This window comes from Coenobita brevimanus, chromosome 43 (assembly GCF_032717465.1).
Source record: "Coenobita brevimanus isolate Jiangsu-jjx chromosome 43, ASM3271746v2, whole genome shotgun sequence".
NCBI lineage: Eukaryota > Metazoa > Arthropoda > Malacostraca > Decapoda > Coenobitidae > Coenobita > Coenobita brevimanus.
In genome coordinates, this window is record NC_136996.1 from 3,799,373 (window position 1) to 3,822,104 (window position 22,732).

Here is a 22,732-nt window from a genome sequence, read left to right on the forward strand (position 1 = left end):
CCTTTGTATTGTTGCTTGAACAAATGTCGAATTATGTTCATAATTATGTGGCATAGCTACAGTGCATCTACATGCATTATAGGTGCAGTGACGTGTTTTGGATTGAATTGACATACTGGTGTACCAGATCTAAAGCTAATGGTTTCAGACTTTATATTTTTTGTAACTAACTAATCATCCAACATCATTGACTGAAATATGAAAAAATTTAAAATTGAAATATTATGATATAGTCTGCGGACTTTAGCTTCATTTTTTTTTTCAAAGATTGCATCTGGTATATTTCATCACATCAGTCCCAAGCACCTCAGATTATTGTTTGTTTTCAGCTGAAGCAGATAATTTGAAAAGCACAGTGTACTAATGATTTTTTTTTTTTTTTTTTTTTTACCATTTCCTCATTGCAGACAGGAATGATTCGGGTAAGATGATAGTTATGAATGTGTTGCTAAACTATCATTGTACATATAGTAATTAGTTGCATAATCACTATTGGCCCTAGATTATGTACCATTTATATGTAAATAATATCCACTGCCATTGCAGTGCATAATAGTATTAAAATTATTTCCGGCAATTTTTCTCCAGGAGTCTTGTTATTATTAGCAGACTCTGTAGATAAGTGTAGTATAGGGCACATTGGAAATGTTAGTCATACTGTATTTTGGTTTGGCAGAGTGCATTGTTTAACTGAAATAATTAATCCTGAAAGTCTTATGGATTTGCTATGTCCAATGGGCTGCAATTCATATAGATAGTTATACAGGGTCTCGTGAAACTTCTTGTCTTCTCGTGCATTGCTAATCTTATGTAAGTTTCTTTTAAAGTTATGAAACAGATATTGCACTTGTAGAACACTAATATGTGCTCCATTTTTACTGATACTTTATACAGTTACAGTATATATATATATATATATATATATATATATATATATATATATATATATATGGGAAGGTCATGATTAGTGAAAAAATGCAGTACAATACACATAGTTACTACCATACAGTATATACTACAGGCTTCACAAAGTAATATGAATTTTATCAGCTGGAGGTGAAATAAACTACTTTATACTTATTCATTTTAATGTTCTGTTCAGTCTAGTTCAGAGGAGTCATTGGATCTTGATGAGGTATTGGTGTGGTAATACTTAAACTCTTGGTTTGTTATAGTGCTACTTTAGTTGGTTTATTATGCAGTATTATTCACTCAGTACCTTGAAAAGATACCAGCTCACATTACTCTGTAAAAGTTTATTAGAGCTGCATATCTTTGGTCTTTATGCATAAGCTTGTTTTAGCTTGGAATGCTTGATGTAGCCAAACTTTGGTGTCTTGTACCAGCTAAAGCCATCATTAGTAATGCTGAGGTATTGATAAACTCTTTACACCTCTTGCTTCCACATTTTGACAGCCACACAAGAACAGTCAAATATGGTAGTACTGTATACTGTGTTATGCAGCATTTTTTGTTGTTGTACAAGGCACATCATTATGATACATACTAATCACATATGATAATACTGCAATCATCCCATAACAGAAGTGTTGTCATATTAATTTTTATTTAATAAGTATTGCTGTAATCATTGAGTTAGAAACAAGTTTAATTGTGACTCAGTTTGTGAGGTAGTAAAGTACAGTGGGTCCTTGTTTTACATGGGTAGGTTATCATAGCATCGTCCTGTGGATGCCAGATCTGTGTATTCATTTTCATAAGAAAATATTGCTTTTAAATGGTGTATCACAGCCATCCCTGCCGTTACATACAGTGCAAAATAGAGGTTGGAGGACAGGAAGATGGTTGTTTTGACTTTTTGGATGGTGGTTTTAATCATATAGTAAATGTCTTTTTCTGCATATTTGGCATGCTGGCATGAACTGCAGTGACTGTGTACAGACATAACCATGTACTGTATTCTAAGAACGTGTGAAATGAGGACCCACCACATATCATACAGTCACATGCAGTTTTCTCCCAGACTTACAGGGGAATTCAGAGACAATTACTGACAGGTGATGGAAATTATATCTAAAGCCTATATAGGATACCAAATGCATACCTAGTTTCAAGTGAATTAACAGAATTAACAATATGCATGCCCAACTGAAGTAGAAAGCTCTCAAAGTAGTACCTAAGAGTGTTATAAGTACAACACGGGTCAGATTTGCTGGAAAACTATTTTAACGTGTAGCCAAGTATAACTGGCATTTTTTAGAGCATTTTACTGATGTGATTTGATAGAGAATCATAATGATAACTAATTGTGATTTTAATCAGTTATACAGAATTGAATAAGTCATTTTATTGTTAATCCTTATCTGTACTGACCTGACATAAAAAGGGGGTTTTGGATAGCCAAAATCTCTCTTTCCTCTAGGTGCCTAGGAGATCAAACCCATATTCCCCTTTTCATGGCATAGGAAGACCCAAGGTCTCCTTGTGCCTTAGTATAAGTTATATAATGGTACAAGGCCACCTTACTTCCCTGTTAACATTTTACATGATGGTAAAAACCTTGAAGGTGCCTGGATTTTAAAAGGTTAAGAACTACTTGCCTTAGTTCATTAAAAAAAAAAAAAAAAAAAAAAAAAAAAAAAAGTATCTCAGTAATGATGTATTCACTTGGTTATATGTGAATACGCCTAAGGTCTCCTCTTCTCTTTAACAGATCTTTGGAATACTTCATCTTAGGTTTGAAATTTATTGAAAGTCACTATGGTTGGTGGGGGCACTAACCATCCACTCACTTGATGTAGTGCTTCTCTCAGGTGCCTGCTCTTTCCTCTCTTCTTTCCTTCTTTTCATCCTTCTTCTTCTGTCTCTCTTCCTTTCTTTCCTCTTCCTTTTGTCTGCGGGTGACTCTACTCTGAGTGACAAGCCAAATGGTGTCCTGTACACCTGGAAAACATTTGCAGTGCTGGGTGGTAACTATATAACCAAATTATTGCACCTAGTGGTTTAGTGGCCAGTTAAGGCTCTACTTTCGGATTGAGCCGGTGCAGGTTTATATCCAAGGGGTTTTGGGGGTTTATTGCTCACGTAATGCTACACAGGGATGAGTGAGGCTGGTCATTCTCATCTTAATATCAGGACCAACTTGCACAGCCCTGGGCTCCTGTGCTCCTCATTGGTCAACACTGGATTAGATGATGAATGAATGAATGACTAAATGTACCTCCATGTAATGCTATTTCATGAAGGAAAATTAGACAGACAGAACTGAATTGTTGGATCACGTGCTGCAAACATAATGATACTGTTCTGCTTTGAAAAGGTATTCATGCAATGATTGTCATAATTTATATTGTAAAATTTGTTCTCGTAATTAAGGGGTCACAGTATCACATTTTGCATTATGTATATCAGTTATTGGAAATTAAGAGCAAAGCCTCTCTGCTAAAGCTTGTATGATTAGAATATTAGTGTAAAATTTGAAAATGTAAGGAGTGAGAAAAATGTTAGTTTAGCTGTAATCCGTCACTTTTGCTGCCCACACACTCAGTACTATACACAACAGTTTGATCCCACACCCCTCTTTATACTGTCCTCTTTCATTGTAGTAAGTTTCTTCAGTTAGAAATGACCCCCCTCACTTAAAAAATGAACCATACCATATGTATGGATAATTGCATGAAGCAGAAAGCAGACAGAGTAATGCGGTGAATACAATAACAGTCATGTGCTTGCTGAAGAATTAGATAATTTTAGTGGTGGCATATCATTACTGATACATTAATACCCATTAATATTGCTTAGTAAGTGAAAGTTATCATTATTTTCTGTTTTTTCTGGGGCTGCCAAATACTGTATTTTGATAATAGTAGCTAAAAGGACAAGATTTTTTTTTTCCCCACCATTGTTTTATTTTCAGTTCACGATTTGGTTTTTACATACATTGTATTCATGATTATTTTGATGCATATATTTCATCCTCAAACGTAACTGTTGTTGTTATAATTTTGCACGCATGTTAACAAACCAATCAACCCTTTTATTACTGAACCCTTTACTCCTTCAGCAAAACACTATTTGGGACAGAGATGACCTCTTGGTGAGTCATGGTGACATTTATTAAGTTAGGTCAAATGTTTTACTAATATTAGATTCCTTTTCTGACAATAATTGGATATGTTGCATTTTGCCTGTTGGTAGCACAGCACTGCACACAATATTATTTTAACAAACATTAGGAAATGACAGTAATATTTGGGAGTCATTATTCTGACTGGGTAAAAAATTTACATGTTTTAATTGTTTTTTATCGTATCATGCTGTTTGGTTATTGTTTTCCTTTATAATTATGTTCCATTAGATATAACAATTTATTTCAGAATGGTGTGTTGGATTTTCATCTGTCATCATGTTTATTTTATTCATACACATTTTATAATGTGTAGATTTCTTGTAGTTAAGTTCTACATGTAAATTGATTTCCAGGTACAATTATAAGTTGTTCATTTTTACTTAAGCACAATTCATTGCCTAAATTTTACACATTAATTTCTGCCACTTTTCATATCACATCAGCTATGCATGGGCATATTTGAATGAGTTCTCTCATCTTGCTTTCTTGGTTTGTTTAAGATTTCAATAAGTACCCATAAGAACCTACTTGTGGTATCAAGAACACAAGTTAATTTTATTATTAAATATTTAACCATATGAATGCCCTTATTTTTCATGAAAGTATGCAGTGCCAGAGGAATTGTGATTTTAGTTCTTTAGTATATTTTCCATCTTGCTCAGACTGATTGATTTTCTTGCTTGTCTGCACAAAAAATTTCATCAGAAAAAGAGAGTACTTACTTTTTTACAGTATGCAGTTCATGTTAAATGTTAGCCTCTACACCCTTGGCAAATTCACCATTTTTGCTCACCTTTAACAAGTTTTCGTTTTTTGGTGGAAACAGGACTGTGAAAACAATAACATAATTAAAAAAAAAAATCCACTTTCCATCATTTGCAAATGGACACCAAGAACACCTCTGTAGCCCTTGTCATCATGGAACAATAAATTGTATTAAATTTTTGCCATTTTGCAAAGTAACTAAATTAATAATGATAAGGATTTTGGAGACTTTGCAAAGTAACTAAATAAAGAATGATAAGGATTTTGGAGACTGGGATTTCAGAGACCTAACATAAGCAGTGCCTACCATCCATACTGCTCAGTGGTCCAACTAACACTGCATTGGATTACAGGAGAGCTCCAGTATATTGGGGGGTTTTAAGAAAACAGGAAAACAGCAAGGAAAAATTGTCCACATCAGAGAACATTCCCAGGGGTGCAAGGGTTAACTTCAGGGTAGACATGCTTGGTTTTTATATCACGAAGAGCAAAATATATATCCCTAAGCTGCATGGTGATACTGTTCTCTGTTAGCTTAAAGTTTTATCCTGCCCTTTTGTATATATCGTATTTACAGTAAGCCGCACAAGAAATGAATTTCTGGGAAGTAAGGGAATCCTTAAAAAAGAGCTCCCACAGCCATAATTAAATTATGTAATGGTCTTAAAAGCCCTATGAAGTAACCAGAAATGTCATTAGACATGGGAATCTACTTGTTTAAAGTGTATTTTGAGATCATATACTGTAGCAACATAACTTAGTTTATCCCAAGGCACACTTTAAACTAGTATATTCACTTATGATTTACTTATCCACAAAAGAAAATGGTGCCAGCATAGTTGAATGTTTTGAAAGATGAGAGCTTACTGTACTGTAATTATATTTTGAAACTGCCTAGTCTCTCTCTCTTAAGCTTAAGACATTACATTAGGTGATAGTGTATGCATTTGGATTAAGTAAGTTGTTTGCTTTCTTGTTGTGCTGCTAGATGGAATCCACACAAAAATGTGCTTGTTACATGTGCTTCTGTATGCTGTACAAACAGACCTGAGCTTAGAAGATTTTAGGAGAATGCTAGTTATTGTGATTATTGCTTCTTATAGTTAATGTGGAGACATAATGTGTGTTTTACATTGTCATACTGTAGTTTTAATGTTATTATACATATAGAGTTTTGGCCCGTGGAGCAGAATATTTGAATATTTTAAAGAAATTGTCACCAGCATATTGTACTTAATATAAGCTTAATAATAATAATGTAATTCAAATTTTATTAGTAAGATTCTCTTTTTGCTTGTGTGCCATAGAACCTAACACAATCTCAAGCTTTTTTGTGTAGAAAGTATTAATCTTGTCCCTGCTCTTAGGGTGGGTTCAACCTTGGTGTGATGCACATTGGTGCTCCAGCCTGTGGGATGAATGCAGCTGTCCGCTCATTTGTGCGTAACTGCATCTACCGTGGTGATACTGTGTATGGCATTCATGATGGAATTGATGGTCTTATAGAAGGCAATGTAAGTAGATGTTATGTTTTGTTGTGAGAGAGGTATGATATGGAAAGTGAGTCATTCTCACTTTGATGTTAATATACAACTCGGAAGTTTCATTTTTAGGAGCTGGCATCATATGTTAGATTAACATGGCCTGCAGTGATAACATGCTACTGTGTGGCATTTAGAGGTCACTCTCACTTTGATGTTAATATACAACTCGGAAGTTTCATTTTTAGGAGCCGGCATCATGTGTTAGATTAACATGGCCAGCAGTGATAATAAGCTACAGTGTGGCATTTAGACGTCATTCTCACTTTGATGTTAATATAGAACTCGGACGTTTCATTTTTAGGAGCCAGCATCATATGTTAGATTAACATGGCCTGCAGTGATAATATGCTACAGTGTGATATTTAGACTTTTAAGGGTTGCTCTGCCAATAGCATATGTAATCCCCTCAGCACAAGGACCGACTTTGTATTATGATGCCAGAGAACTTTGTTCTCCTTAGGATAGGTGGTGGCAGCCATCATTCACTCAATTGGTGTAGTGCTGCCTACTTCGTCCTTAGCCTGTATCATTCTTTTTTTTGTACCTGGCCTCCTCTCTTCGTATTTCTTCCATGTTTCCTGTCACTTCTTATTGCTTTTCTTTCCTTTACAGGTGGCTTTACGTGGAGTGACAAGCCAAATGGTTTCCTGTAAGCCAAGAAACCATTTACAACACTGGGTGGTAACCATATAACCAAACCATACGCGCTTCCTATGTGTCAGCAAGTGGGTTGATGGAGGGATAGTGCCCCTTCCCGTAAAACAAATAACCCAAAGTCAGATGGCCACCCTTCACGGGATTATGGCATCTGGCAATAGATTGATAAATACATAGGGAGATCCTTTGGGGGTAAAGAGGTTTGAAACTACAGTGCTCCGTCCTCTGATTTGCATGGCTCTGAGAGACATGATTCTCAGTTACATGTTAACCAAAAATGAGGCCTCAAACCATCGCCTGGTTTTCAGAGCATTGCGTAGGTTAATCTTGACTCTGGAAATCTTAAATGCTTGAGCAATTATTGCCTTATTCCTCCAACTTTTGTGAGAAATTTTTTACCTTTCTTTTGCAGTAAGGTAACAGTAAATTTTTTTACCTTTCTATTGCAGTAAGGTAACAGTAAAAACATCAGAGAGAAGATGGGGGAAGAAAGAGAAAGGGAGAAGTTAGAGTGGAAGATGAGTGACAGGAGATGAAAAAGAGTGATAAAAAGGGGGAAAAGGTACACCAAGAGAGTCACTTCTGCCAGCTGGGGCAGCAAATGCTAACCCTTATCCTACAGGTATCATAAGGGTCACATTTAGTGGAAGGAAGAGTGTAGATAAGTCATTCTGGTAGTGACCATTACTGTCACTGCATCAAGTATTTGTTTTTAGTTCCCTCAGATGCAACTTTTTTATGTTTGTTTTACTTCTAAGTACAGTCGTAGGGTATGTCTTTAGAAAGCAAAATTAGTTAGCAAGTTTGGCCTTACAAGGGTTTTAGGGAGGAGTTGGGGACAGGCTTGAGATGTGGACGGCACATTAACTTTAATGTATTATGGATTTCAGTCGTCTAATTTACATAGTTTTGACATGTATTACCGTAGGTTAAAACATTAACTATGTACAGTAATTGACAGGAGGGTGTGGAGCACTGTATCGTTGTTAGTCCCTTTTACTTGAGGATATACATTTTCTTTTAGCTAACACCAGATGATTTACTTTAACCAGGTTAGGTGAGACCCCTCTTGTCGAAGGGGCTAAAAGATTTGTCATCATCATCACATCAACATGTGTGTTTATGTGGTACAAATATCATTTTCATGCTAATGCCAAATGTCCAAAAGGACGTGAGATTGATCCCAGGTCGGTTGAGGAAACAGTTTTGAGGATCTGAATGTCATAAAAACAACACTGCTAATACTGTCACACCAATTTGTATTTGAGACAATCCTAGCATATGTTCATTGTGGATGGTGGGCATCCAGATTGGTGATGTGAGGTGTGTTATGCCATCTCTTGCAAGTAGGACGAATGTAGGGCCTCAGGGATCAGACTTTATAGTAAGTAACCAAAAGTTGAATGGGAAAGAAGAAAAATACATTTTGAGGGTGGTCCTATCACCAGCTACTATGATTCAGGGGTGGTTAGTTTGCACATACATAAGTGCACCCCTCAGCAGAAGGGAAATATTTTGGCTGTGCATAAACTTGTTACTGTATTTCCTTCATACAGCCTATTTTACATTTTACTGGCATAATAAGCACAGATTACTTAACCTGCATGGCGCTGTACCTACTTACCTTATTAATATCATCTTTACAGATTCAGGAAATGACTTGGGCTGAGGTTACTGGATGGGTGGGTCAAGGTGGAGCCTTCTTGGGCACGAAGCGCACTCTGCCTGACAAGTACTTTGATCAGGTTAGCTTTCAGTCTTTGTTCATTCTTGCATTATTGTTACCAGTTTGGTAACATTGGTTAAAATAGTTTACTTTCATTTTTTTTCCTCCAAGATCATTATTTACCTCTTTTATTTTTTTTCCCTCTTCTTCCTCTTTATTATTTTCTTCACATGTTCTCGTGCTAGTATCATACGAGCTGTTACCTAAAAGTTTCCGAAATTTTACTCATCATCATCATCATCATCATCATCATCTGGACCTCCTTTCCCACCCTAGGGCAGGATAAGGAAAAAAACTTACGTTGACCTAGTCACCACTGTCCCCATCAGAGTAGTGTCCATGGGCGTGCGGACATCGATCCCAGCACTTCTCCCATGATCAGAATGCATTCTGGAAGTCTTTGAGCATCATTTTGTTTAGGACCTTTTACAATTCCTCTTAGATCTCCCTAGTGGTGTCAAATCTTAGTCCTTTCAGCTGGATTTTCATTTTCTGAAAGAGGACAAAATCGCAGGGTGCCAAATCTGGTGAAGACGGGGGTGGAGGACAACCGGCATATTTTTTTATGCTGCTGAGCAACAAGGGCTGTGTGTGTGGGTGCACTGTCCTAGTGGAGCACCCATTTGTATGTGCGCCATTTGTCTGAACATTTTCTACTCATCTTCCTGGAGCCATCTCAAAATGTCACAGTAGAACTTTGCATTGGTGGTCTGTTCTTGAGGAACAAATGCCTTTTGAACAATGTCCTCCTTGTTGAAGAAAGTGATGAGCATTAACTCTACATTGCTCTTGACCTGATGTGCCTTCTTTGGTCGAGGTGAGGTTGGGTTCTTCCACTGCAATGATTGTTGATTGATTTTGCGGTCGTACCTGTAAACCCAGCTTTCATCATCAGTATTGACACTCGGAAGGACGTTAGGGTCATTTCTGGCCAGTTAATTGAGCTCTTTGCAGACCTCCATGCAGTGCTGCTTTTACTCATCAGTCAAGAACCTTGGAACAAACTTGGCAGCAATTCGTCTCATGTCAACATCGCCAGACAAAATGCATTAGCAGGTTCCATACGATAGGTTAACTATGTCACAATCTTCATGGATTGTCCTCCTGCGATCTTCAGGGATGGTTGCACAAGCTTGGCCCCATTGTTAGGAGTTGAACTGGTGGAAAGGCAACCAGAATGTGCATCATCATCTGTTGATGCTCGTCCATTTTTAAACGTTTAAACCGGCTGTAGGTATGTGTGACTCTCAAAGCACTATCACCAAATGCATGTTTTAACATTTTATGAGTTTTTACTGTGTTCTTTGTGAGTTTCGCACAGAACTTGATGCACACATGTTTCTCTTTCACATCCTTGATTTTTGAGATCACAAAATTCACAAACTAATCCAAACGCAGTGATAATAAAACACATACATGCAGCAAAGGCATCCACCCTGCACAGTGCCACATAACACAAACAAAGGGTGCATGCACTGCCATCTTGCATCCGTACACCGTACAGCAAGTGGTTTTCACCCTCCTTTCAAATTTCGGGAACTTTTGGGTAGTACTTCATATTCCCGTCTCCTCTAAAATGAACTACTTCCTTTAATCCTTACTAACCACATTTTTCTCCGTTCTTCCAATGCTCTTCCAGCTTGTATCCCACAAAGCTGTATCTTTTTTACTACACACTGCACACAGCTGTAGCATTCCTAATCAAACATTCCATATTTGCACTGCACAAGTTTCCAAATTCATTTACTCTTAGCTCATTTACCTCAACTCCCCCACTACTTTAAGATGCTATATATGCCATTACTTTCTTTCTCGTCTTCTTCACTTTTAATCATTTCCTTTAAATACTCAGCTTTCTCACAATTGACTTCACTTAAATGAAGTTTCACCTTTTATACGACAGTCATTGTGATCAGACCTCTGCATTGTCCTACTAACACCCCGATATCAACAATGCTGTCCAGCATCCATCTTTCAGCAAGCGTGTAATCAGCCAGACTTGTTTCAACATTTTGTCCAGTTTGTTTTTATCTATAAATGCTATGATTATCTTGTAATCATTTTCAAATGCTGTCACCAGTCTTTACATGCTTTGAAATATTTGATCTGTCCATACCTCACTACTTCTTAAGTCATCCCGGTCATCACTTAGCTACAAGATATTCTTACACCTGTTGTACCTTTCCAGTCATCATTCTTCCACATTCCATATCCATAACCCTCAGCAGACTTATTCCGTGAAAATTTCTACACTTATTTTGGTCACCGTAAGTCTTTACATGGAAGCACAGTCGTAACCTTTGAGTATACCACTGGTGCAACTCCACTGTTCCAGGCTATTGGACATATTTCCCACATACATTGAACTATGCTCTTTGTACTACATTTTATCAGTTCTTCATATACAGTACCTCCTCAGCACCTCAAGTTCTACCAGTGTTTACTCTTTTCATAATTCATTTCTGCCATTGACATAATCTCAGACACCAAATTCTTTCATCATAAATCACCCAACCAAATCATTTTTACTCATGCTTTGCTGTCAACATTCTCAGTTGTCAATTTTTCGAAAATTATTGCCTTCGCCATGTTATTTTTATTTTGTCATCCATGTTCCTTAACTTTCAGTTCTTTTAAATGATTAACATTTTGCTGAAAGGTAATTAAAAGTAATTGCATACTCTAGAGTTATTAAGCAGTGCTCTGTATTTTTTGTAGTTTGGGGTAAAAAATTGTAACATGTAGTGACTGTGACTTACGAATTTTCTTAGGTGGCTGCACGGCTGCGGGAGTACAGTCTACATTCATTGCTGATTGTGGGTGGGTTCGAGGCTTATCATGCCCTCCTGCAGTTATATGAGGCTCGTGGCAAACATCCCGAATTCTGTATCCCTATGGTGGTCATCCCTTCTACCATCAGCAATAATGTCCCAGGCAGTGACTTCAGTCTTGGCTGTGATACTGCACTCAATGAAATCACTGAGGTAATTGAGCATGTATTCTAATCTTCATTTTTCTTTCCTCATGAAATACAGTTAGCGGATAATAGAGTGGTAGGTGCAGGCATTCACCATCTACTCATTCTATGTAATGCTGCTTTGGGTGTCTGCCCTTTCCTGTCTTCTTCCCTTTTCTGTCTTTCTTTATGCTTTCCACATCCTTCTGCCTATGGGTAACTTTACACTCCCTCTTCTGTCTTCCCATCCTTCACTCTTTCTTCTTCCTTCTGTCTATGGGTGACTCTACACTGAGTGACAAGCCAAATGGTTTCCTGTACACCAGGAAACCATTCACTATGCTGGGTGGTAACCATATAACCAAATTATTGTGCTTGGTGGTTTAGTGGGTAATTAAGGTGCTTCAATTGGATTGAGCCTGTGTAGGTTTATATCCAAGGGGTGGTTGGGGTTTATTGCTCACATAATGCCACTCATGGATGAGTAAGGCTGGTCATTCTCATCTTAAATTCCAGGACCAACTTGCCTGGCCTAGTCCTGGGCTCCTACACTCCTCATGGGGGGGCATAGGATTGGATGATGGATGGATGGATGGATAATAGAGTTTAGAGGATAAAATTCAAGGAATGGTACAACAGGGAAGAAAGGTTAAAGTCCCTTTGATAGCAATGGTAAGGAATAAGGATTAGGATTCCCATTCTGATGTACAGAAATATTGATGTGAGTGTGTTGGAAAGTTTTAGGAAAGATACCCAGAGATGGTTTGGTTGTATGTTGAGAGTGGAGAATGAAAAGCTTTGCTGGCAGAACACAAACCAAGAGTGAGAGGAGTGGAGTTATGTGGAGAAATAGACAGACAGGTAAGAAAGTTTGGGAATGTAATAGTGTTGATGTAGATGTGTTGGAAGTGTTAGAAGTACCCAGAGATGGTTTGGCTGTGTGAAGAATGAGATATTTACTAGGAAAGTGTATGTGAGTGAAGTGGAAGGAGATGAGGGGAGGGGGAGGAAGTGGGAGGATTGGATGGAGAAGCATATGAATGAGGGTGGTGTAAGTTGGAAGGAGGGCAGCCTAACAGCAGAGGACAAAGCAAGACGTTTTGTTTGTTGCCACCCCGTCTGGGATTAAGGCACTTGGCTATAGACAGATAGAAAGAGTGGGTTATTATTCTCTGCATCACACACATTCGTATAATTGCAGTATTTATTAATTGATGCCTTGCTTATTGCATAGATCTGTGATCGAATCAGGCAGTCAGCACAAGGCACAAAGCGACGCGTATTTGTTGTGGAAACGATGGGTGGCTACTGTGGTTACCTAGCCACACTGGCTGGCCTCGCAGGTGGGGCTGATGCTGCTTACATCTTTGAGGAACCATTTGGAATCCAGGTCAGTGTTTCTGTTGCTATGTAGGACAGGTATCATTATTCATAATATCACCTACTTCAGACCGAAGGCCTCTTAGGAATTTCTATTCAGCGTAGGAGAGAATCCTTGCCTCCAAGGAATTAGAAAAATAATCGGTTACCTACATCTGCACAGTGTTATCCTTTTATGTATAATATTTTTACCAACACTGCTTATTAAACGTAGAAAAGACTCTTTGTAGTGACGGCATTAAGCTTAAGAAATTTGTTTGGCTAATGCTGAAATAGCATAACGCACATCAACGTACTGAAGAGGTTAATAATGTCTGTTACATGAAATGGGTATATTATTTGAACTGCACACTAATGATTATGATCATCATCATCACCATCCTGACCATGATGATGGTGCATCCATTTGCTTCGAAGGTTGAGATCTTAAGTGAAGATCTTTGATATCTTTGAAGATATGAATCAGAAGTAACTCCAGTTCTGATTTTACCCATTAAATCATAGGTCCTGAAAGTAAGAAGCAACCTATCTCCATGGTAAATACCTACCCACTGAAGATACTTATTACATACAAAATAACCCTCATCCTGGGGACAGTGGCCACTTGCTTGATCATTAGGGAAGGTGCTCCCATTCAGAGACACTCCATGTACTTGTATTTTGCAGTGGGGGACAAAGCCATGCCCATCCACCATGTTGCAAAAGCTGTGAATAACCACCATGCCCCAGGCAAACTATGAGTAAATGGTACAAAGTTTATGTGAATAGCGCTGGATTTCATATCACCTTTTTTCACAAATTTGATGAGAAGACAAAGCCATGACTCCTCACCCAACCCTACTCTGGCTGCAAAAGAAAAAGATTGAATTCAAGAGGGCAGTGCCATAGTACTCACCAGCATAGATGACATAGAGGCTGCCACACCCATTGCCTGATTGCAGCACTATCATCATCATCAGCAGCAGCAGCCACTGCAAGTCCACTGCTGAACAAAGGCTTTCCCCAGCTATCTCCACGAATTCCTTGACTGAGCCAATCTCTGCCATGTCTGCCCTGCAAACTTCTCTACCTCATCTATTCACCTCCTGTCTGGCCTTTTTCTGCAGCACTATATTCCAGTACTGTACTGTATATATAAACTCAGCCTTAACAGAAGTCCTGAGGAGGGTTGCAGTCAGTGCAACTTTGATGGAAGATTCTGGTGTACCTCTGAGTTTTCGGTTTACAGGACAGGGACTAACCTGAAATTATTCATTGAACCCTCGCATTATTGTTGGGATACATTGCCTCCTAACACACTGCCTGGTTCAGCCATGCAGAAACAATAGCTTACCTGTGGTTGATGGGTCTGCTTTGGCAGACATACCTGTACCAGGGTTATGCAATAACAACAACCCCTTTGTAGAAAACTTGACTTCAGGTAACCATGCAATGTTCTGTCTCCTTATCTACTTTTATACAGTATGTTTTTGAATATGTTCTTTGCTGACACCACTTCACCTTCCAAACTATTCCAAATTATCTAACACTTGCCTTTATTTGGGAAACTAGACCTTTCACAGAAATTGGAACTTATTTGGTCATGTTTTACAGTTATTATCTCTAGCTTGTGGTGTTGATGTGGATGTGATAGGAAGCGTTATGAGGAACACACTGAGGTGGTTTGGCCATGTGGAGAGGATGGAGGGTGAAAGACTGACGAAGAGAGTGTATGTGAGTGAGGTGGATGGGGGAAGAGGGAGGGGGAGGCCGAGGATGAGATGGAGGGATGGGGTGGAGAGGTATATGAGAGAGGGGTGTGTGAGTTGGGAGCAGGGCAGTGAAATGGCGGGGGACAGGGCGACTTGGAGGCGATTTGTTTGTGGCCACCCCAAACGGGATTGAGGCATCTGGCAATAGATAGAATAGATAGATCTCTAGCTGAAAAGATGTGATTTTGTGCATTGACTTGCATTGATCTGTGACTGAATTTCAAGTGTGAATGATAATTGTGGCTAGTCACCAGGCTTGTAGCCACACTTCGCTCTTATGGTAGTACCTCCCAGGGGCAGTGGTAGTCAGCCATAACCTGCCACTCTCAGCTTGGGAATGCTAGCCAGCATAGAAAGGGGGAAGTAGAAAAAATGAAATATCAGGTGACCTTTTGTTGCTGACTCCATTGTAAAAGTGTTAAAGGTATTGTAAAAGTGTTAAAGGTATGTATTGAAACCAAAGTCAATATGTTTGTAAGATCAGTTCCTGTAGTATATTTGCAGTTATATTTAAGATTTAAAACTCCCCAGAAAATGCTAAAAAATGAAAGAGTTTGATGCACCTGTGCTTGAGTTTATTCATTATCAATGCCATACCATGTGACACTAGCCTGGGCTCAGAAATGGTATTTAAAAAAAAAAAAAAAGACTGGGGAGGCAGTAGCTGCATCAGTAGAGAGGTGACCTGTACCCCTAATGGGCCCAGATTTGAATCCCTGCTGGGGAAGGGAATAGTTTAAGGATTTGAATTTCATAAAGCTGACAAATCAATCAATCAGTCAATCATTTCCTGTGGCACCCCACGGGATGCATAGGGCCTCGATGAACTCTCTCCACCAATATTTGTCTCTTGCCATCTTCAGGTCCCGCCAACACTCCTTTCCCGCTTCTCTTTTCATTGTCCTCAACCAGGTTTCCCACGGCCTACCTCTTCCTCTTCTTCCTCTAGCAGTTCACTCTGGCACATCCTGTATTAAACTGCCTTGTTTTCTATGTATGTGCCCCGGCCATTTCCAGCGAGACAGTCTCACATATTCATCAACTGGTTCCACTCTCGTAATATGCCTTACTCTTTCATTTGTAACGCTGTCTTGCCACTTTACCCCAAGAATCCTTCTCAGTATTTTATTGTCAACTCCTAATACTTTCTGATCTGTTGCAATTGTACTGTACCATGACTTATGCCCTTAAATTAAAATTGGTCTAACCATGGACTTGTAAATTTTTACTTTAGTATGCACCGAAAGCATATTATCATTCCAAACAGATTTCAACATTCTAACAGCTCGCCAAGCCTGTCTAATCCTCTCCTCAATTTCATTGTTTAATGATCCATTAGATGATACTATCATTCCCAGATATTTAAAATTTTCTACATTCTTCACCACATTATTTCCAATAACACAGTCGATTTGGTTCTCCACATTCATATTAATAATTTCAGTTTTCCACAATTTATACCAATCCAACTTTTTCTCCTTCCTCCACCAGACAATCAAGCACCCTCTGCATCTCGTAAATACTTCCACAAATCAGCACAATATCATCAGCGTAGTTCAAATCCATCAGCCTCTTATTTTCATTCCAGTTAATTCCTGCACCTGTTCTGCTTACAACCTTTCTCATAACATAATCCATAACCAAAACAAACAGCAAAGGCAAAAGAACTCCTCCTTGAATCACTCCTGACCTAACTTCAAATGGATCACTCAAAGAACCACTCACCGTTACCTTACAAAATGTACCTTCATGCAGGCTTCTAATAATATTCACAAACTTTTCTGGTATACCATAGAATCTCATAATTTTCAACATAGCTCCACGTGAAACACTATCAAACGCCTTTTCAAAATCCACAAAACTATAAGTGGCATTTTCATCTCATTAGCTTGTTGCATTAGATGCCCTACAATAAAAATTTGATCATTACAGCCTCGACCCTTTTTAAATCCCGCTTGTTCTTCTCTTAAAATTTTATCAATTACTGACTCTATTCAGCTCAACAAGATTTTGGAAAAGACTTTTGCAACTACTGGTGTCAAAGTTATCCCCCTCCAATTTCCACACAAACTTAAATCTCCCTTTTTTGGTATTTTTATAATCACCCCATTTTTTCACTCTTTTGGAATTCCACCAGTATCCCAAGCCTCATTAAAAAGTTTCAAAAGCACATTCATCAACTCATCATTTTCCACCTTAAGCATTTCAGGAAATATTCCATCCTCTCCTGGGGCCTTAAAATTCTTTTAACTCCTTTATAGATTTTGCTACCTCTTCCAAGGTTATATCCTCTGTTTCTGTCTGCAAATCTCTCTTGGCTGGCAAAATGTCCTCTTCAGCTGGGATTGGTCTGTTTAGAATAGACTCAAAATGCTCCTTCCACCTTCCTTTTATATCCAAATCTTTAGTCATTAAGTTACCATTTCTGTCTCGTACAGGTATTTCCTGCCTTCTCTTTTCAGCTTCAGTTAACTCCTTTATGCCTGATACGCTGCTCTTGTGCTCTGACCGTCATTTTTACTTAACTTAATTTCTGTCTCTTTTGCCTTTTCATCATACAGCCTCCTCTTATCATGTCTAATGAGTCGTTTTACTTCAGAATGTATACTCCAGGACTTTGCTCTAAGTACTTCAACTACCTGGCCATCAGCATGCTGTTCTTCACTTCTCAACTTCGCCTCTTTCCTTTTCTGAATTGCATTCCATGTTTCATCTGATATCCACTATTTCCTTCTCGCTTTTCCCATTTTCTTAATAGTAACCTTAGCACTCTCATGCAAACCTCTTTTACCTCTCTCCACATTTGATTAATATCATTGTTTTCAGATTCCATCAAAGTCTGCAGGACCAGAAACCTGTTCCTACATTCCCACCGAAACTTCTCCTTCGTGTTCTCATAATTTCTTAGCTCATCAGAATCATATCCATCACCTCCTGTACAATTACCATTAACATTTCTCTTAAGTTTTATTTTAATCTTTGACACAACAAGTTGATGATCACTACCTATATCTGCCCCTCTCCTTAAGCAAACATCTTATAAATAACTCCTATGTCTTTTGCTAATTGCAGTGTGGTCAGTTTGATTACAATATTTACCACATGGTGAAATCCAAGTAGTTTTATGTATTTTTCTATGCTCAAAGATGGTTCCACCAGTAATAAGGTCATTTGCCAAACAAAAGCTTCCAAATCGCACCCCATTTTCGTTTCTTATACTAACACCCTCCTTACCCGTACAATCTTCAAAGCCATCCCTACTACTACCAACAATCGCATTAAAATCTCCAAAGAAAAAATCATCTTCATCATCATCCAGACCTTCTTTCCCACCTTGGGGCAGAGTGAGGAGTAGCATTGTCCAGACAGCCCAGATTTTCCCAGTCCAATGGGCCACGCTTCCATTCACTCACCATTCAAGCCCCCGGAATCCTGGCTGTACCTGATATGCCAAAAACATTCACCACATTCTGTAGCTTTGCATAAATGTATTCGATAGAGTCAGTCTGGACGCTGTCACGTCAAAAAGGGTTGGCAAATCCCTGATCATGCGCTTCTCTTGACAATATTCATCCAGCCAGCTCGATCTCTTGTCAGTCCCCTAGCTAGCCTCACCGATTTCCAAACCTGTCTTCTTCACACAGTCATCCACCATATCCCTCCACCTTCTCCTTGGCGTACCTCGCCTCCTCCCTCTTTCAAATTCACTCAGTAATACCTTTTTCACCACTCTACTGTTATCCATTCTGTTCACATGACCATACCATCTCAGTACACTTTCTTCAATTCTGGTGTCCACAAACTTTCTCACTCCATATCTTTCACGAATTATATTATTTTGTATCCTATCCCACTCTCTGTACTCCACATACATTCCTCACCAGTCCCATCTCCACTGCTCTCACTCTTGGCTTTTCATGTCACACCATAGTCTCTCATCTATATGTTAACCCCTAGGGTACACAATTCTCCAGCCTCGACTACCCCCCAGGATGCAAAAACAGGCCTATTTTTCGACTATGTCAAAGGTTAAAAGTTTTATGCCCGATTTATAGAGCTTGAATTTACACACCTGAAAACTTAAAACCTACCCTCCTAGACCCAATAGTTACCAAACTATGGCCAGTGAAAGTTTATAATAGTTACCCATCACTGCCCCGGCGAGAAAGAAAATACTCTGCTCACACCTGTTTTCTTTGCAAAAATACATACAAAAATCACCAAAATCAATTTTTTTTGGTGTGTACAGATGTTATAAACCATTGTAATGTGCTTAGAAAAAAATAAAATGGTGACAAACACCCCCAGATAAATATGATAAATAGTAAAAATTATCCTCCCCTCTTTCGTCTCCCCATACCTCCAATTCGCTCCCTCCCCTTCCCTTCCCTCCCCTCCTCTCCTCTCCCCTCACCTAACCTCTCCTCCATTTTCCCCTCCCCCCTCCCCTCCTTGCTGAGCTGTCAAATCTAGCTAGGGAAAATGGTCATGAAATCCACAATAAAAAGATGATAAATAGTAAAGATTATCCTCCCCTCCTCTCCCCTTCCCATACCTCCAGTCCCCTCCCTCCCCTTCCCTTCCCTCCCCTTCTCTCTCCTCCCCTTCCCTCCCCTCCCCTCACCTAACCTCCCCTCCCCCCTCCCCTCCCCTCCCCTCCCCTCCAAGCTGTCAAATCTAGCTAGGTTTTGTTTCGTTTAATTTCATTTTGTTTTTGAAGGCTTCAACATGCTTGCATGCGTTGGCATAAAATAAAATTTCTTTTTCGAGTGGGTTTCGAATAAAGACAGCTAAAATAATTGTGGTGTGCATATCTGTATGCAAAGACACAAATAAGTTACAGATAATGATTCAAAAACATGCGCCATAAAGGGTAAAAAATACACAAAATATTCGAGGCTGGGGAGGTAAAGATACTGCGTGCTAGAGGGTGGGGATGGGGGTAGGGGGAGGTGGAAAGGCCAGGAGGGGGTGTATGGGAATGAAAGGATGGGAGGAGACCACCACAAGACACAAAGGAAGGGCCCCAGTGGAGTACAGGGACATGGAGGGAGGGTAAGGGGGAAATACCCTCCCCCCAGATGACTGGAGGGGGGGACATGGGAGGGGTCCACATGGGAGGGGGGGATGCATGAGGAGGGGGTGGGAGGGGTGGTGGTGGTGGTAAGAATGGTGGGAGGTAGGGTAGTAACAAGGTAGTGGGGTAGAGGAACGTGGTGAAAGGGCCTGGTTACGGGCCTGGGTCCCCCCTTCTGGTGTGTCCAACACTTAGTTCTGATTGGTTAGAAGCCATCTACGTCACAGCTGGGGTGGAGCCAGGTGCCACAAGTTTTTTGTGGATGTTTTACGATCGGTGTTGCTCGTCCTTTTTAAGAATCGTGCAAAAAGCTCGATCGATGAGCTTAGTACTTTAGGGGTTAAAGTTGGCACTAACGCTCCTTCATGTAAGCCTCGTGCAGCTGCAACACTCACGCCTCTGTTTCTTATCAAGGCCTTCATTGCACCAGCTACTTTCCTTCCTTGTGTCACTCTACTTTCCACTTCATTTGAATATTTTCCTCTCTTTTCTATCACTGTACCCAGGTATTTGAACTCTCTCACCAATTTCAGGTTCCCTCCATTCACTGTAACATCACACTGGGAGTTGCCTTCTCTCTCAGTAACCATCATTTTACTCTTTTCTGCATTTACTCTCAAGGCACGATGTTCACAGACATCAGCAAAACTCTTCACTAGTCTATCAAGTTCTTGTCCGTTATTCTCAAGTAGTGCTGCATCATCAGCATACAACAAATTTGAGATATTCCATCCATCACCATTCATTACCAATGCCATCCCCCTCTCCATTACTTGTGTTTTTACTTCTCTCATCACCCCATCCATAAATATATTCAATAACAAGAACAACAAATGGGAGGCAGTGGTTGAATCAGTAGACAGGTGGCCTGCACTCCTAATAGGCCTGGGTTTGAATCCCCGCAGGGAAAGGGAAGAGTTTAAGGATTTTAATTTCATAAAGCTGACTTTACTGATCTACCAGAAAACCCACTGACATATTAGAAAATACCTGCTCTAAAAGCAATGCACCAGTCCTGTATGAGGCAGCCCAAGCATGTACAGTTTTCAATATGGATGGTGGGTGTTTGTACTGAAGTGGTGACATGTGGAAGTGTATGACATGTAGGAAGACTACTGGGTCTTGGGAACAGGCTGTGAAGCCTATGCTCAGAGTCAGATACATTATACATACTGTACAGTATATATACAGTAATCCCTCCACTATCCGATGGAATAGAGCCAAAGACATGTCCGGAAAGTGCGCCCCTGGCTCCTGGACTGATACTTAAGGACCCTAACCCAGCCTAACTTTGAAAGCCACCTAAATAACTCCCTACTGTACATGCATAGCACTTATTTAAACCTATTTAAGACCCTATTCACACCAATAATGGACATAAAGCATGAAATAAATGAAAAAGAACCAAAGAATGAGGAATTAGAAGTGACTGTACCTCAGCCCGGGTACTTACAGCACATCTGTGGCCGCCTTCTCTAAGGCTTTGGCAGTGGTGAAAATGCTCTTGGAGCACGTACAGTAATCCAGTGTTGTGCTGCACTTACAATAATTCTTTGCACTGTGAGTTATAATTGTTTAACACAGCACATTGTTAATTGCACCACACCAGTTTCAACTGCCAGTTTGCACACCACAGTTAATCCTTTACACTCTAAATTCTAATTTCCTAACACTGCGCAACACTGTAAATTCCCGTGTGGTCTAGTTTTTTTTATTTTTTTATTTATTTTTTATTTTTTTATTTTTTATTTACGTGTCCGACCCTGGGCATAGGCTTCACAGCCTGCTCTTAAGGCCCAGTAGTCCTCCTACATACCATACACCTCTCTGCATGTCACCACTTCGGCGCTAAAACCCACCGTCCATGTTGAATACCTGCTAGGGCTGTCTCATTCAGGACTGGCGTATTGGTATTAGCGGGGGTACTTTTATGACATGTCGGCGGGTCATCTGGTAGATCAGGAAAGCCTGTTTTTATGAAATTCATATCCTTAAACTGTTCCCCGCCCCAGCCGGGATTCGAACCTGGATCCATCAGGACTGCAGGCCGCCTCTCTACCGATTCAGCCACCGCCTTCCCCTAGTGGCGAGGTATTGCAGTTTATTCACTGTTTATTCACAAAAAATGAGCACGTGCACCATCCATCGCGATAAGCATCTACTCGTGATCACAGTTAAACAGGAACTGGTGGTGAGGGAGGAGCAGGGTTGCCAAATTGGAGCTCGGCCACATTACCACAGTCCTCAATTTTCATTACCATATTTAACTTTTCATTACCAAAGTCGTAAAGCTAGCATTTATTCTTCACTAATTATATATACAAGTGGAAATAAATGTAATCCCTCTCCTTATAATTAACAGCATGTTGATTATTTTCACGCTGTATAGGCTAGCAGATTAATCAGAGATGGCAGACAATCCACCATCTCCATCCTGTGTATCCTCATACATGTGAAAAATCCGTTTGGTAATGCATTATTCTGATTCATTACTAAACGAGTTTTTCATTACCAAATTGGTCCACATTTGGTAATGAAAAATACCAAATGGCAACCCTGAGGGGGGAGGGGGGAGGAAGGAAGGGGTAAAGGGGCCGTGGTGTAAACAGCTGTTCAGCACCTCGCGGCAATTTCATATTACGGGTGGGAAAAATATTAGGATTTTGGGGAAATTATTTTCTTTTTTTGGCCACTTTTGGGGTCCAGAGGTCCAGGCCCACAAAGTCCAGTAAGTGGGGTGTCCGGAAAGTGGGCGTCCGGATAGTATAGGGATTGCTGTATTACAT

The 22,732-nt window shown here is 39.7% G+C and overlaps 1 protein-coding gene across 3 annotated transcripts in view; it reads left to right on the forward strand.

Annotated features, from left to right (window-relative positions):
- Positions 1-22,732, forward strand: part of Pfk (ATP-dependent 6-phosphofructokinase) — a 141,709-nt gene that overhangs the window by 100,602 nt on the left and 18,375 nt on the right. The window contains exons 11-16 of one of the 3 annotated variants that reach the window (XM_080270833.1): positions 408-422; positions 4,025-4,057; positions 6,223-6,369; positions 8,703-8,801; positions 11,554-11,766; positions 12,973-13,128. In XM_080270833.1, coding sequence (XP_080126959.1) covers positions 408-422; positions 4,025-4,057; positions 6,223-6,369; positions 8,703-8,801; positions 11,554-11,766; positions 12,973-13,128 — 663 coding nt within the window. The remainder of the gene's footprint in view (positions 1-407; positions 423-4,024; positions 4,058-6,222; positions 6,370-8,702; positions 8,802-11,553; positions 11,767-12,972; positions 13,129-22,732) is intronic. The other 2 variants (XM_080270834.1, XM_080270835.1) reach the window with 2 other exon arrangements.